We start from the raw sequence: 16,934 nt of genomic DNA, 5'->3' as shown, positions 1-16,934 counted from the left end.
ACCTCTTCTACCCTTGCCTCTATTTAATTTTTCCACAGTCATCAGCTCTTCAAAGTACTCTTTCCATCTTCCCATTACTCTTCTAGCATCTGTCAATACATTTCCCTCTCTTTCCTTAATCACCTGGACCTGTTGCACATCCTTTCTATCTGTAGCTCTCTGTTTCACCAACCTGTATAGATCATTCTCTCCCTCCTTACTGTCCAACCGAGCATACAAGTCATCGTACGCCCTTTGCTACCTCAACCTTTACTTAACGTTGTATCTCCCTGTACTTCTGTCTGTCCTCTTCAGTCCTCTCAGTGCCCCACTTCTTCTTTGCTAACTGCTTTCTGTGTATATACCACTGCACTTCTTCAATCCACCACCACGTCTCCTTATCTACTCTCCTACTCTCCTACCTGTCTCCCTGATAACATTAGCTGTAGCTGTCCAATCATCTTGAAGCTCTCCCGGACCACCCAGAGCCTTTCTCAACTCCTCCCTGAAAACCATACATGATCCTACAAACCACCATCCTATGCTGTCTGGCTACACTCTCACCTACAACTTCTAGGCAGTCTACCTTTTCCTGTCATAATCCCAATATTCAAAGTCCCTATTCTCAGTCCCAGACTTGTGCCTTTCCTCTTCTCTATCTGCTTCCGAACACGCCTCTCCTCTCCTTCTTTGGCCTACAGTAGCCCAGTTTACATTGGTTTCCTGTAGGTCATCGGTACCAATGGTAACCCAGGCCTCGACTGATCCAGTATGATCTGGTTATTAGTTGTGAGTTGCATGTTTGGTTCTGGCAAAAGTTTTACGCCGGCTTCCCTTCCTGATGCAACCCTCTGCATTTAACCAGGCTTGGGACCGGCTCAGGGAGACACTGGCCTGTGACCCCCCAACTAATGCTGCCCTGAGGTAGCATTCTTATGTCCTTTTCATAACCGGAAGTACACGTTATTATTACTGCATTGTGAATAAAGAACCACCCTCCCTGACCTTGTGGTTGTTTGGTATTTTTGGGCATCCGAGACATTTTTACTGCAGGAGGGAAAGAAAGAGAATAGGTTATAGTTCAAGATCTTATGATTTTATACAGAAATACTGACTCTTACGATAGTGTAATTATATTGCTACAACTCGAGTGTACAAAAGGCTAACTGACCGGTCGAATGGCAAAATTATTTTGAAAAATTGGGGGAAATTTGGAATTCAGTTGAAATCGAAATGAAAATCAGAAAATGGCCAGGAAATATGGAAAAGAGTTTTCATGTATTTATATTATTATTGTAAGAAATTGCCAGGAACACAAAAAAAAGAGTAAAAAAATGAAAAACTCATGAGTATACACGTGAGAGTAAAGGAAAAAAAAAAAAGACAAAAACATGCTAGAAATGATGATTGAAGTTTAGTTCCGATAATAAAAAAAAACAAAAACGGATGAATTAAATTGGAATAATAAAAAAAAAAAAAAATTGGCAAAATTATTTTGAAAAATTGGGGGAAATTTGGAATTCAGTTGAAATCGAAATGAAAATCAGAAAATGGCCGGGAAATATGGAAAAGAGTTTTTATGTATTTGTATTATTACTGTAAGAAATCGCCAGGAACAAAAAAAAAAAAAGAATAAAAAATGAAAAACCCATGAGTATACATGTGAGAATAAAGGAAAAAAAAGACGAAAATATGCTAGAAATGATGACTGAAGTTTAATAAATAATAATAAGATAATAAATAAAATAAATAAAATAAATAAAATAAATAATAAATAATAAATTAATTAAAAAAAACAAAAACGGATGAATTAAATTGGAATAATAAAAAAAAACAAAAAAAAAACAATAATCTCGATCATTTTGACCTGAAGTGTTGTTGCCCCGATGGATCCTCATCCCAGATGAGCTGCGGCTCCGTGTTCCTCCGGACCCTCGGGAGGGTCAGGAGCTGCAGAAGATGCTGACAGGTTCCTTCCTGTTTCAGGGAGAGAGAATTTGCTGACGGCCGGGGTCTTTAACCAGAACACCCGGGCCCGGCTTGGGGGGGGGAAACACACCGGCAGGATGGGGGGGCTGCGAGGGGGAGGAGGACAATCAGATAGCCGGAGGCGAGAGAGAAAGAGAGAGAGAGGGACGCCGAACCCAATATCAGGCAACGTAAACCCTCTGCTGTCGCAACGCCTGGCGCTCGACGTGGAGTCACGAGTTTCTGTCCTCGGATGAGGCCGGCGTCCCCGGGTCTGGTTCAACATGGACGCCTGAGGAAAACAACCTTGCAGCTCATATAAGTAACGTCTACGCTAGTTAGGCTACTTTTGACCAAATCTCCTCCCACACTCCCTTAATAAAGCTTAGTTAACGTCATTCTCACCTAAGATCCAGTAAAATCGCTAATAACGTCTGAAAACAACAAATTAAGTCACATATCGGTGTCTTAAAACCACCGATCTTACCATATTATGATTCTTGTAAAAAGTAACATGCAATTAATAATGACCTATAACAACCATTAGGATGTTATTAACTAAAGTTTAAAAGGTCAGCAAGATAAACGTCTTCATTCACTGACTGCTACTCGCAATTGATTCCCACAAAAGTGTGTGTGTGTGAGTGTGTGTGAGGTTAAAGAGCCCACCGCCTCAGCTTCCCACCAGTCCCCCAAACGCAACCCTCAATCTGACCCACTTCCTGTCTTTGTTTGGAGCCAAGAGGGTGTCTGTTCGTCGGCTTGTAGCCAAAATACCCCAAAACACCCCAAAACACACACACACACTTACTGGAAAAGCACAAAAACACACAATCACTGGACAACAGAAAACAGATAAATGACACACACATGACAGTGGCAAAATCAGATTGAAATTTTTTTTGGTTATGGCAATTATGCTGGGAGGGCGGGGATCATGCTCCGCGAGAATCTGTTGTTTTTTCTCTCTATCTGTCACACAAGCACACACACACACACACACACACACGTTATTTCTCACTCATTTTATTGCAAATCCTTAAAAATGCAGGTTATTTTGATTATTTGATATTTGATTATTTTGATCATTTTATCATGTCTGATTGTTTTCTCGCTATTATTCGTTGACATTTTTGATTTTTTAATTGAAGATCCGTTCAGTATTTTCTCCTTAATTTGTGTGTAGTTACTAGCTAATTTGGGGATAATTTATTGCCAATTTCTTGGCAATAAAACTGTCATTTTATCTCCTAATTTAACTGGGACCTGTTTGGTTTGATCGGGTTACGGTGCTAAGAATTAATTTCTAACTAAAACAGAGTGAATTTATTCACCAGACATTATTCATGTGACTATTCAAGGAGCTCCTGGAAGATAAAATCACTTGAAAGGATAATATTAAAGTGAAAAGCAGGGAAAAATTACAATTAAATGAAGGATAAAAGTGGAACTGGGATCAAAATAGACGATAAAAAGGCAAAGGAGCATTTCTATCAAATCCTGGGAGAAAAGTCTGCGTTTTATCATCAGTTCATTTATTTTGTGCATTTTATATTTTCACAGCAAACACAATCAGAGGCGGGCATTTGTGTGTGTGTGAAGGGGTGTACATGCATCTGTTAATGTGTTTGTCTGTGCCTGTTTGTGTTCATATGCTATTATTCCTTAATATTTTGGATTTTTTTAATTAAAGATGTGCCATTTTAAAAAGCCCCCCCCCTTGATCTAAGAACTTGATCTAAGAATCACCCGTCTGGAGATCCTCCTGTGGGTTCTGACCCCTGGGTCGGGGAGGGGGGGGGCAACATGAGGAGGACGTCCTTTCAGGGGACGGTGTTTAACAGGAGGATGGGACCTCCTCAGACGATCCTCGCCATCCCAGCAGGAAGGAGTCGCAGAGAATCCCCGACACGCGCAACGCTCTCAGGTTTCCCCCGCAAGAAACCCAGCAGGCCTCGGGAGGCTCCGGCGCTCCTCCTCGTCTTCATCGCCTTCGCCCCCGTCGCTCCGAGGTAAATAAAAATGTCTCTCCGCCGATTCCAATCACCCCGCCCTAGATTGTGTAACACTGCTTGTGTGTGTGTGTGTGTGTGTGTGGGACCACCCAGGGTCCGCGCAAGTAGCGACACACAACTTTCTGCTTCTTGCCTGTTTTTTCAACCCAGAGTTTGGAAACTTCTCTTGACAACTAAGCCTTCGACATGTGTGTTTGCGCGTGCGTGCATTATCAAACGTTCTTGGTTTATCATCGATTATTAATCGATGATAGCGGGAGGTTTCGAGGCAAGCCAAAGAGAAGATTTATGGATGTGGTGAGAGAAGATATGAAGGTTGTTGGTGTGAGAGAGGAGGATATAGAGAATAGGGTTGGATGGAGAAAGTTGATTGGCCGTGTCGACCCCCGGAGGGTAAAGCCGAAAGGGGAAGAAAAACTTTTTTTCTTTAAAACGATCCTTTCCACGATGTGCGTTTGACGCCGCTCGGCAGCAAATTCGTCAAATTCGTTAACTCGGGTCTTCCTTCTTCCTCCCGGCTGCAGACCATGAGCGTGGACGACCCCCCGGAGCACCAGAACCACAACAACACGCCCTGGTTCGTCTACGAATGCACAATCAAGCTGGACATGGACCAACGCCGCATCGCCCTCTTCCTCCTCTACCTCTTCATCTTCACCGTCGGCCTGCTGGAGAACCTGCTGGTGGTCTGGGTCAACTGGCGGCGGCGCCACTCGGCCAACGGCGTGCTGTTCTGCATAATCAACGTGAGCCTGTCGGACCTGATGGTGATCGTGGTCTTACCTTTCTTCATGTTGGAGGTGACGGTGAACAAGGTGTGGCTGTGGGGTCGCTTCCTGTGTAAGGTCACCAACCTGGTCTACCTGGTCAACTTCTACAGCAGCTCCTTCTTCCTGGCGCTCATGACGCTGGAGCGCTACCTGTCGCTCGCCAGGCCCTCCTTCCCCGCCCTGCTCCCGGTGGCGGGCCGGCGGCGCTGGGTGGTATGCGGCGTCCTGTGGGCGCTCTCCCTCCTGCTAGCACTGATGGAGAACATCCACGTGGACCTGCTGGAGTGGGACGAACCGGGGTGCTACATGCTACCCGAGCAGAACTACATCGAGTGGTTCGTGTCGGTGGGCTTCCTCTGCCTGATCTTCCAGTTCCTGGGCCCGGCCGCCGTCATCATCACCTGCAACGTGCTGATCGCCCGCGCCGTGCGGACGGCGCCCGACGTGCAGGACCGGCGGGACGTCTGGCTGGTGCACGTCTACTCCCTGGTGTTCGTGGTGTGCTGGCTGCCGCTCCACCTGGTCATCTTCCTCATCATCATCGACGATCTTGGCCCCTGGATGTTCAGCTGCAACATGGTGGAGATGCTTTACTTCTCCTTCAGCGTGGTCCAGGGTCTGTCGCTGTTCCACTGCGTCGCCAATCCAATCCTCTACAACTTCCTCAGCAAGAGTTTCCGCAATAACCTGGTCAACACCGTGGTGACCTACATCCACAAGGAAGGGCTGGGGGGTCCCGGGGCCGCCGGCGCCCAGGCCGGCGCCCAGGCCGGCGCTCCCAACGGGGGAGGCGGCGCCGCGGTGGGGAAGCAGCGCAAGCTGAGCGACGCAAGTACAAGTCATTCCTTCGTCGGATCGTAGGACTGGCAGCTTCCGGCTGGGGACGTTTAAAAAAAAAAAAAGAAAAAAAAAAGTGGGCGGAGCCTCCAGGTGTGGAAGTGGAGCTGCCGCTTTGTTTCTATTGGCCAGCGGGGGGACGCCGACACCTTGTGATTCCCACATGTCAGGTTCGCCGTGACAAATGTCTCAGTCACTACTTGATGCTAGAATATAGAATATTTTCCTTTTTTTCTACCCCAAAGTCTCAATATTTCCTTAATTATATTTCCCTTTAATTTGCAGTTTTGCAAATTCTCAGTATAAGTCCTTAAAATGATTGTCTTTTCCTTATCGCTTTCACAACCCTTTCTGTTCCTCCTTTGCTTGTTCCTGAGAAAAATTGCTGAAATTTAATTTTTTTTTTAATGTAATTTCTCATCAGCTGTCACAATCTCTGCAAATCCTCTCTTCTTTTCTAATTTTTAGGAACTCATATATTGTAATCATGTTATTATATTTTCACAGTTTAACCCAGCTTCTGGCAAAATACAAATTTTGAAAGAAATTTTTGAAGAAATTTGAAATTTTTGAAAGACAATTTAGTAAAAACGATGCAAAAGAAAATACCAGCAATCCCTATTTTCACATGTTTTTGAATCCACACTTTTAACGACTGGCAGTCGTTATATTGCTGAACATATTGGGGACTCAAACATCACCGCGGCAACAATTTAAAAGGCAGCCATGCCCTTAAGTATGATTTTTTTCCAAAACATACATATATATATTTATATGTTTTTTTTTTCCCATACAAGAAGACGTGAAACTGGAGAATGAGACCAAAATTTGGAAAACATCAATCAAGAAAAAAAAAAAAAATAGATAAAACATTACCTCCTGCTAGTCAGAATGCAGGTTTAAAGCACTTTCTCATCGGCTTCACTTTTCAGCCCTGAATGTTTTTTTTTTTTTTTCTTGTCATTGAACTTGACAAAAGAAAAGTTGTCACCATGACAATCTGTCTTTTCCTCCAACTAATAAGGGATGTCATACTTCGTGTCTGTTTTTTTTTTTCTTAAAATCCTAAACATAAACAGACAAAAGGTAGGAATCGCTTGACTTTTCTCCCTTCTCCAGTGAAAGGCAGAAAAGCCAGTGAAGAAAAGCATGAATAAATATAAATAGAGAGAGAGGAGGAAAAAAAAGGTTTCATTATGAAATTGTGCAGCAAATTTGATTTTGTTCCTCCTGAAGGCCTGGAACAAGGAGAAACATTATGAAAGAAATAAAAAAAAAAGGACCTGAACGTGACATCCGAGAGGGAGCGTTTGGAAATTCCAGACCTCTTTCCCTGTCAATCACTGTCAGTCTTTTAATAAATGAATAATTCCGATTACGTGACTGCTTTCTGACTTCATCTCATTCGCTGAGGGAAAAGGTTCAATAATCTGCAAAAGTTCAGGGGGGCCATTCATTGATCATTTTAAGTTTAAGTTTAAATTTAAAAAAGGTTATCCCAGGTCATTTCTAGCTAATTGTTGATTTTTTTTTTTTTTTTTTTTAGGGACAACTCCCTGTCATTTTGGGAGTTGGAAACACCTTGTCAGTTTCAACAGAACTGACTTCTTGGGGTTTCTTGTTTATTCTCTATTCTCATTTTTGATGATGAGCCTGTTTGCGTTTATCCAACGAGCCACTTTGCTGGTCTTGCACTCAATAATCGCCTGCCCCCCCCCCCCCCTTTTAGCGGCGTTCCTGGAATGTGTCAGGCCTTACGCGATAAGAAAGCTGGGGGGAGGAAAAGGGGGTATCGGGGACGGCAGATGGCACAATGGGAGGAAGTGACAAGGCTTCGGCGGGGTCGGAGGTCAGCGGCCCTCGGAGGCACGAGGTCCAGCACGTGACGCAGAATTCTGCCGCTTCATCACTGAAATTGTGATGATGGATGCAGGACACTGTGAAAACACTACACACAATAAAATCAAATATTAAAAAAAAAAAAAAAAAAAAAAAAAAAAACGCTTCTCGGGCGCAGCTCGTCCTCCGAGGGGCGTTTATTCAGTTCCTTGTAAAAACTCAAAAATATTTGTTTTTTTTTTTTTTTTTTAAAAAAAGGCCAACATTCAGAAAGTTTCCCAAACAGACAATGAGATGTATAAAAGCATAAAAACAATAAATACTGGTATCATAAATATGAGGTAAGACATTTCACAAGTGTGGGTGGACACGTTCATGGCGCACAGCAGGTCATGTGACCGACAGACACGTTCAGAAACATCATGAAAGACTCCCCCCCCCCCCCCCTTTTCTTAAAATTTCCCTTTAAACCTATTTCTGTTGTTTGGGTGACCGCTTCGGCGACGCAAACTGCGAGAGGGAGCGTATTGTACCGTCTGTACTACAGTGAGGAGCTATGTTGATTATTGATCAGGTATTTTACCTTTGGTAAAAGTTAAGTCTCTGCTATCTTTCTGCCAGAATGTCCTTAGTGGGACCTGAATAAAAAAATAAAAATAAAAAAAAACAATTAAAAAAAAGGTTAAAATGATTAAAAAAAACACAACATTTAGCTAAGAAAAAGGGCTTTAAATTAGAAAAATAATTTATGGATTTTTTTTTTTTATTATAATTTCGGAGACATTGATCATCATTTTTTCCAATTCAATTCTATATTGCTCTTGTTAAACACTTGTTTATTTCCAACTGATTGAGTGTCCATGAAACTAGATTTAGAATTAATAAATCAACTATCTTTGCAATCCCTACATGCATTTCCAGCTGCAGACACAGGGGGGCTCTGTGAGTAACCTGAACCTCTGCAAATTGCTCCTGTGGTTGTTGGGACTTTCTATTTTGATGAAAAAAGATTGATTTCAGTCCTTTATACAGTAACTTAGAGCTTCGGTAAACGTCCGTTTCTACATCGAAACTTTTCGGAAATTCAGATTAATATCCCAGAATTGAAGCCCCTCCAATGAGATTGCCCGCGGTTCCACCCTCCCCATCGTGCAACGGGATACACCGCCCCCGCGTGGCCGCTTTCCTCTCCGTCCCTAGAAGGCAGAAGCTCCTCACCGGATGTTCGTCTTGTCGGTCAGTCCTTCGCCTCCACAACTCATCACTTCCTGTCACGGCCGACGACGTCATCGCAGATTTGGTTTCGCCTGCCTGCGCACTGATCAGAACCCGGAACCCCGTCCGTCCTTTGGAATTCGAACAGGCGGGCGATCTACTGTTAAGGCAGCCCACCAAATCGTCGATGGTCGATTGATTTGTAAACCGATGTCTGATTGACAATGTATAAAAAATAAAAACAGCAACTTACAAAAAGGTTTCAGCTGAGCTGCGACATGTGGTTGGGGTTCGGACCGACGCTTGGCTCTCTATTGGCCGTATGATGCTGAGCTTTTAGTGTACTGTAAAATAACACAAGTTCAACTGGGGTTTGGTCAAGTTTTCAAATTTCTGTCCAATTACTTCCTAATCTGTATTTTTTTTTTTTTTTTTTTTTTTTAGAACGAATCAAATCGGGATGAAGTTTTTAACCCTCATATTAAGTAAGTTAAGGGTCAATTTGACCCATTGGGTCAATGGGTGAAGTGGGTTAAATTGACCCTTGACATAATATGAGGGTTAAAAGAGGCAAACGTAAATCGGATTCCCGCCCGTTTCCCGTCAGATAAATTCGCACCTACGATTTCACGCCGTGCGATGATGAGCGCGCGCGGCAGCGGATGAAGAGAGGACCTGGATCGGGTCGGAATGGATCAGGAGTCGGCGGCGGGCAGCGGCTCCTTGGAGTGGTCGTTGTACATGAAGGTCTGTTCGATGTTGAAGTCCGGGGGCAAGTGGTCTTTGTGGAGCTCCATGTGGGACGACACCAGCTTCAGGGTGGAGAAGTAGAGGCCGCAGACGGTGCAGCGGTACATGAGGGCGCCGGCGTGCGTCTTCAGGTGGCAGATCATGGTGGACCTGCCCCTGAAGAAGCGCAGACACACCTTGCACTGGTAGGGCTTCTCCCCCGTGTGGATGCGCAGGTGGTAGGTGAATTCCCCGGAGTGGGCGAATCGCTTCCCGCAGTAGCGACAGCGGTACCACTTTCCCCGGACCCCGGCGGCTCCCGCTCCCCCGTCCTGCGCCGAGCTCCCGTTGGAGGGCGTTGCGGCGAGGAGGCCGGGCCCCTGGAAGAACTTCTCGGGCAAACTGTAGCCCACGCCTAAGCCGCCGACCTTGACGAGTCCCCCGCCGTCACGGGGAAAGGAGGAGGGGCAGGATGTCGGCGGCCCCTCCAGAGACTGATCGGCCTTGCGCTTTCCCGACCAGGTGGCGCCGGGAGGCTCGCCGCTGTGCAGGCTAAGGTGGTACTGGAACGCCGAGGAGGAGCGGAACGTCTGCGGGCACAGGAAGCACTGCAGCTCCTCCGCCCTGCCCCCGACGGCGTCCCCGAGCAGTCCCAGCCCCCTCAGCGCCGAGCGCTCCCTCTCCCTGGTGGCCGCCTCCTCGGCGTGCAGGGCCATGTGTCTGTCCAGCAGGTGGCGCTCCACGAAGCAGTGAGCGCAGTGGGGGCAGCTGAAGACGGGCAGGCCGAGGTGGTCGAGGGCGTGCCACAGCAGGGCGCACAGTGACGGCTGCGGGAGGCGACACACGCTGCAGCTCAGGCTTTGAGGACACACGTGGACCAGCAGGTGATCCCGCACAGCCTGGAGAGGAGACACACATTTCACCCCCAAATCGATGTAAAATAGAACCTCGGCTTATGAATTTAAATAGTGCTTTGACTCCGTTCATGAACCGAATCAATGTAAATTGGTTCTCCAGACCCAAAAGAGATACTATACTCTTTAGCGGTTTATTTGGGGCAAAAATACTGAAAGGAATTAAAGACAACCTTCATTATTACTGTGTTCCCGGTGTTCTTTCTCCTCTTGCCAGCACTTGCACTCAGCTTTTCCTTCACTAAATCAGCAAAAGTAAAGCCTTCTCGCATGAGACTGTCTTTCATCAACCCAACATTCGACGTCTTAAACGCATCTTTGTTCTTCAGGATCGTACAGATGGTTGACTTAGCCGCGCTGTAGTGCTAGGTGAGATATGTAAAACGAACGCCGCTTTCACTGCTTTTACCTATTATTTCCTTGTTCAGATCTGTAATTTTCAACTTTTTCTCAACACCACTATTACTAGCATTTTAAGCTCTTTGGGAGTTGAAATATGGGCTAACGTACTGAGACAAAAAAAAAAGCACAAACATAGCGATATAACAGGAAAAACAACAGTGAACGATGTAAACAACGCAGAGAGGCGTTCACGACTGCTTGCGACGCTACCACAATGCGAAAAAGGCCGCAAGTTTGTTGTACTGAGGCTTGTTCTCAGGTCAATCAAAATCTGGGGCATTCGTAAGCCGAGGTTCTACTGTACAGATTATTTTGCATCCGGCGGAGATGTCACGTGACCCCCAACAATATCTGCAGCTGAGAAGTCCCCCTCCGAACGTCCACCTACCTGCAGGTTCCTGCCGAGGGTTTTGCTGCAGATGACGCACTGGAGCTCGGCGGTGGGGCCGAGGCCGCCGCAGGTCAGCGCCCGCTGCGGCAGCGTGTATCCGGACGCCGCCTGGCGGTGGTGGCGCAGCAGCTTGTTCCGACTGCAGAACTGCAGGTGGCACATGTCACAGGTGAGGAGCTGAAGGCCCACGTGGGTGAGGGTGTGGGCGGCGGCGGCGGCGTGGTCCGGGAAGGAGAGCCCGCAGAGCCGGCACTGGCCGAGCTCCGTCAGGTGGGTCTCGGCATGCCTCCTGATGGCGGCGGGGTCCAAGGGGAGCGACGTGCCGCAGGCCTTACAGGACAGCAGAGACGCCGGCACCTGGAGAGGAGGACGGTCAGAGCGGACGTCTAGACATTGAATTCGAAAAGCAAAGGAAACCGGGGGAGCAATAAAGATCTCGGATTGTGTTCTGTCATTAAGAGGTGTGTCAGAAGCAGCTGCTTTTAAACGATGTAAAATAAAAAAAATCAGTTTTGTTTCAGTATTGATTATCGTGAATTTCACCGCCCAAACAAAGACAAATACTGTATTGTCACCTTTTGACAAAAAATGATGTTTTTGCCCGATCAACTTAATGCATCTGAAAACCTTTTTTCCGATTGTTAGCGATTATTTTAAGAAGGCGACGATATTCAGTATGTCAGCATTTACCTGACTGGAGTTTCCGCCCTCCCCGTTTTCCAGGCACACGAGGTCGTCTTCATCCTCCTCCTCCTCCCCATCCTCCATAAAGTTCTCGTCGTCGCTCAGCTCGATAATGTCCCCCGCCAGCTGCCTCCAATGCTCCTCCATTGCGCCGTTTTCTCGCAGTACCTCCTCGGTATCCGCCTCGCCAAACATCAGCCCGCTGTCCCCCGAGGCGTCGGCTGCTCCCGCCTCCGCTTGCTTACCCTGCAGGTTGCCCGCGGCCACACCCGTGGAGGCCATCGAGGGGCAGGCATTTGCCCCCAGCTGGGCCGAAGAATCGGGGAAGGAGCAAGAGTCGGACGCCGCTGGATCCCTGCTGTCGAAAACCTCTCGCCCCGATCTGCTGCCGTCCTCCTCCTCCTCCTCCTCCTCTTCCTCCTCCAGCCCCTGCTCAGTCTTCAGATGGAGACCCAGAGGCAGAATGCCGCTGCCATCGCCGGAGTGACCGCTTGGTAGAAGAGTGTGTCCTCCTGTCAGGTGGTGATCGGCTGTCATCTGGCCGTAGCCGATGTGAGACTGGATGTCCTCCGCCTTCAGGTCCAGAGTCAGTGTTCCGGCGGCGGCGGGAGTCGGGGCTGCCGACGACGACAAGGAGGAGCAGGACGCGGCGGACGAACACGCGGAGGAGGCGGATACGGAGGTGACGCTGGTGGCAACTGTGGCGGGGCCGGCCGCCGCTACGACCGGCTCCTGGAGGTGAGCGGGGCTGCTCGTTTTACAGTTCGCCGACACGGACGCCTGCAGGTCAGGGAAGGTGGCGTGACATGCCCTCACCAGCTCCCCGACGCCCAGCCGCTCGGCCAGCTCGTACAGAACCCCTACATCTATGAGATCCGTCAGGATCTCGCCCGTGTACACAAAGGTCAGCACCTTCTCAAAGTTGGCGGGGGAAATGAACTCCAGGGAGAAGGCGGCGGTGGACGGCACCGCTGGGGTACGGGTGAACAGGTTGCGGAAGTAGGTGCCGGCGCAGGCCAGCACGGCGCGGTGCGCCGGGAACGTGCGGTTCCCCACCTGCAGAAAAACATCGCAGTAACGGCGAGACTGGCGGCAGCGGTTGAGCTCGGCGAGAAGGCTGCTGGCGTGGCTCGGACCCTGCAGCCGGATCCTCATCCCTGCTGCTGAGACTGCTGGGGGGCTAAAGGCCTGCAAGGACACAGGGGATCAGCAGGGGGAGACAGTTTTCGTCACTGCAACGAGTAAATAAACACAGACAGTAGCCATTTCAGCTCATTTGGACTGATTATTTGCATATTTACTTCAGCTAACTAAACAGCCGGAAATAATGTGAAAGAGATCTCTCATAAAAATGATTATTATTACCATTCTGTAGGAAATACTTATCAGCAGTTAACAGTGTGCGCATTAATATGTGTGTCTTTGCTCACCTTGAGTCAATAATGTTGCAAACCGGCCCTCCATCGTCTAATCAAATAAAGGAAAAAAAAGATAAAATCAACTTTCTGCAACAACAAAACGTTCACATTTTCTCGTGGAATACTGTCAATGGAGGATTTGTGACAAGAAAACAATGAGTCACTGAGTCACACACAACACTGACAGTGGTGTAAAGCGCTATATAAGAGTTCATTTACAAAACAAACATTATATCATGGAATCAGAAATTCTGTCTCAAACCGAACTTGAACCGTCCTTGTCCATCAAAAGGGAACACACGTAGACCTCGCATTTTGTCTCAGGCTGATTGAATATATGGTCCTAAAAACTAGCAAAAGATACTAACTAGCAGTAAAATAAATAGCAGGGGAAGTGTCAGAAAATTGGGGAACAATTTTGACTGAAACTCTGAACCTGGAAATAATTGACTATTAAATGCCCCACTCTCATATGGCAAGCTGTCACAAACTTCAAAAAGTAGGTTTCTAAATATACACAATAACTGTTGAATTTAAAAACAAAAACACTATCTTAAGTAAAATTCAACCAACCGATGAATCAAATATTCTATGAACAGTTTAAAAGTCTGTCTAAAAATTTGTTTAAAATTCAATTTGATTTTGTTTTTCATCCTCATTTCATTTTAATCATTGCCGTTATATTAACAGTTTTTCTTACAAACAAAAAATACAAAACCGAAAAAAGACAGAAAATAGGAATGACCAGAAAAGTTTCAGTATCTCCCCGAGTATCTCACATGTCATGATGGAGTCGTGCTTATTAACAACAGGTGTCGGAGTCAGATTTTTTTTGTACATTCTAGAATACATCTAGGAAAGGGACCCATATTCTGTAAAAGGTCACTGAAGTGAGATTCTAATTTTTTTTTTTTACCGGTTATGAAACGGACATAAGGTCAAGCAGGTTGGAGCAGGTGGAGAGAAGTGTCACGAGTAATGTGTGATAAAAGATCATCGGCAAAAAGGAAAGGTTTACAAGACAGTGGTGAGACCAGCGTTTGAGAAAAAGGCAGGAGGCAAAGCTGGAGGAAGCAGAAATGAAGATGCTGAGGTGCATCAGGAATGAGTCCGTCAGATGGAAAGCACGTATCAGACATTTTGGAGATAAAGTCAGAGGCCAGACTGAGATTGTAAAGAGGGAGAATAGTGCAGAAGGATGATGAGGTTGGAATTGCCGGACAGGAGGCCTGGAAGAAAACCAATGAGGAGATTTATGGATGTAGTGGAAGAGGACATGAAGTCTGCTTGTGTGAGAAGATGCAGAAATTAGATGGAGGAAGTTGATTCGCTGTGGCGACCGCTGAAGAGATGTAGCACAAAGGAGGAGAATAAGAATAAGAAGAGGACATAAGGTCATGGAGCCGTTGTGTTGGACAGTTAGGGGCAGCATTGTGTGCTTCGCCAGCAGGAAAAAGAACAACAGGGCCTGTCTTTTAAGTCACATGATCATCAGTGATACCAAATAGAGGGTTAGGGCCTGAACAAATATTGAGAACCTCAAATAATGTCAGACAGGACCAGTATATGCTGTCAAGTGAGGCTTTAGTAATTTTACATTTCTTGCAGTGTGAGAATCTGAGACTATTGGGCTATTGAGATTCGATTCACTTTAAACTGAATTAGACAGTGATGCGCACAGTGATGACAAATTTGAAACTAGTTGTTGTTGAGGACGGTCTTTAAGCGAGGCAGTGGTGGCGAGCTCCGGAAACCGTGGTAGCCCTCCTCGCCCTCTCAGTCCAAGGCTAGGGTCCGGATCTCCTAGCTGATGGTGGATGAGGCCTATAGCATACATTGGGACTAGAGAGAAACAGAGACAGAAACTGTTTCTGCTTTTCTTCCAGCAGGACTCTGATTTATTGGTTATAGTGAGTCCCCTTTATACGAAGGAGTAAGCAATACAGGCATTGAGAAGTATGATGTTACACGCAGAACAGGTAGCAAAAACAGACAGAAATGGAATGTGAGATAGGAACTATCTTCAGGGCCATTGCAGGACCTTGAGAGCATCAATGGGATTGTCTCTCACGGGAATGAAATGGAAAGTGCAGAAAAGGGAGTATGTCTCAGAGTGAGAAGTGGAAAAGTACAGAGACTATCAGAAAATAGAATGTTAACAGAAAATGATCTGACAGTTGTCAACTTTTCACCTGGATTAGACACACCCAGCTCTGCCTCAAGACTAATGTTAAGTGACAGAGGACAGAGACGGGCCTTGTGAAAGAACACTACCTGCTATTGTTGTCAGACAGTAAAACACATTTTTAAAAATGGGATAGAGTGAAATGTCTTACATATCCTCATTTTAACTGGATATTTACTTTCGCATTGTTAGGGGTGTCTCGTTCTGGGGAAAAAAAGAAACTTTTAAAAATTCTTACAAAATTAAAGAGTTTTAAACATGGCTGTAAAGACTGATGTTATTAAAGGTCTACGTTAAGTAGCAGCTGACGCTTCAGTATCTTTTGTCACTGTTACTTATGAATGTTGGTAGTAATAACCTGTTTAGGTTCTTGTTAAAAACAGAGCTAATTTTTTTCCGCTTTTTTGTCCCAGAACACACCGGGACGTCGACCACTAACCGAACCAGGTGTGTAAGTTAAGACTTGAACCGCGGGTTTAGGACGTTCCCTGCGCCGGTTCGGTCCAACTCGGGCTCAGCGAAGCGACTCTGTTCACTTACTATTCGACGTGTTTTAACCCCATTAAACCGCTCGGGGGTGGAAAAATCAGATAGCCGATGTTTTTCTCAGTCCTCCTCGGCGACACTCACCCATCAAACGGCGTCGGCGGGCGGCGAACCGGCGGCTACGGGTTGTTTCCAGAGACTACCTTCTGTGAAATCAATTAGAACCGATGAAAAACGGCCATTTTCATCGTCTGTCGCCTTTTGATGACGTAAGAGAACAGACGCACGGAACATCGCCACCTACTGGCAGAGTCGGGTATATCACCCTGTTTACGGATCTGTTTTTCATTTAACATTTTTAGCGATTTGCTTAAATATATATACATTCTTGGAAATTTACATTTCTAAAAGACTCTTGCTGATGTTGAAGAACTTTTTTCTTAATGACATATTTCTAACATTCCTGGGAGGAGGTTGACTTGTAGGCCCTTACTGTAGTTTTACTTGAATAGTGAAAAATTCCTTGAGTCCCGAGCAGTCATGCTGCATTCACTTGGTTTCCGGCAGGTGAACATTGTTGTTTGGTGTAAACGGGGGACAATAGCATATTTTTGTGATATCAAATTATACCATTTGTCTTTACTTTTATGGCGATCTGAAACTATGGTTTATAATTCTGTTATACGCGGAAATATCAAATACTCTTGACATTCTATGAATACATCCCCTCAAAAAATATTCAATACATTTTGTATATATGAACAATTATAGGAAAGCTACAATGAATGCTTGACCTCCAGGTCTGTCGCATTCCACATTAATCCAGTATTTTGGTCAACAGGCTCCATCTTCTGGTGACCACGAACGTCCCAATCACTGCAGTCACTTTAGAACAATATGCGTTATGCACTGAGACAGAATGACACGGGTAGTCAAAATAATGTTATTTAAAAAAACAAAACGGTTTATTGTATATTGTTTGATTTAATCTCACGAGGGGATTCACACCAGCCACCACAAAACCTGTAACCGCTTCACACTTCACTGTAAACTCACTGGAGAGACCTACACGACAGGAACATGAATGTAATTAATGGCGTGG

General features: G+C 45.9%; 2 protein-coding genes across 5 annotated transcripts; one reads left to right on the top strand and one right to left on the bottom strand.

The window, feature by feature from the left end:
* The first annotated feature begins 3,732 nt into the window (after positions 1–3,732).
* On the top strand, positions 3,733–6,463 carry ackr5 (atypical chemokine receptor 5). Its single transcript, XM_086159739.1, has 2 exons — positions 3,733–3,959; positions 4,487–6,463. Exon 2 carries the CDS (start codon positions 4,490–4,492, stop codon positions 5,591–5,593), a length of 1,104 nt encoding a protein of 367 aa, XP_086015865.1. The 5' UTR covers positions 3,733–3,959; positions 4,487–4,489; the 3' UTR covers positions 5,594–6,463.
* Positions 6,136–16,077, bottom strand: zbtb39 (zinc finger and BTB domain containing 39). Of its 4 annotated transcripts, none has more exons than XR_015107123.1 (6): positions 15,977–16,077; positions 13,174–13,210; positions 11,750–12,931; positions 11,057–11,416; positions 8,627–10,251; positions 6,136–7,517 (listed from the first exon to the last, which is right to left on the bottom strand). XR_015107123.1 is itself a non-coding variant. In XM_086159737.1 (5 exons), exons 3-5 carry the CDS (start codon positions 12,896–12,898, stop codon positions 9,319–9,321), a joined length of 2,442 nt encoding a protein of 813 aa, XP_086015863.1. In that variant the 5' UTR covers positions 12,899–12,931; positions 13,174–13,210; positions 15,977–16,077; the 3' UTR covers positions 8,070–9,318. The 4 variants fall into 4 exon arrangements, 2 of the variants coding, with proteins under 2 accessions (XP_086015863.1, XP_086015864.1); XR_015107124.1 differs by lacking the exon at positions 6,136–7,517 and having other exon boundaries at positions 8,070–8,967; positions 9,243–10,251; XM_086159737.1 differs by lacking the exon at positions 6,136–7,517 and having other exon boundaries at positions 8,070–10,251.
* Positions 16,078–16,934: the final 857 nt, after the last annotated feature.

The sequence above is a fragment of the Fistularia commersonii genome, chromosome 14, assembly GCF_037954325.1.
Source record: "Fistularia commersonii isolate RoL2024-O1a breed Wild chromosome 14, RoL_Fcom_v1.0, whole genome shotgun sequence".
NCBI lineage: Eukaryota > Metazoa > Chordata > Actinopteri > Syngnathiformes > Fistulariidae > Fistularia > Fistularia commersonii.
Note: the sequence above shows the minus strand (reverse complement) of the source record. Positions and strands in the feature narration are given on the sequence as shown.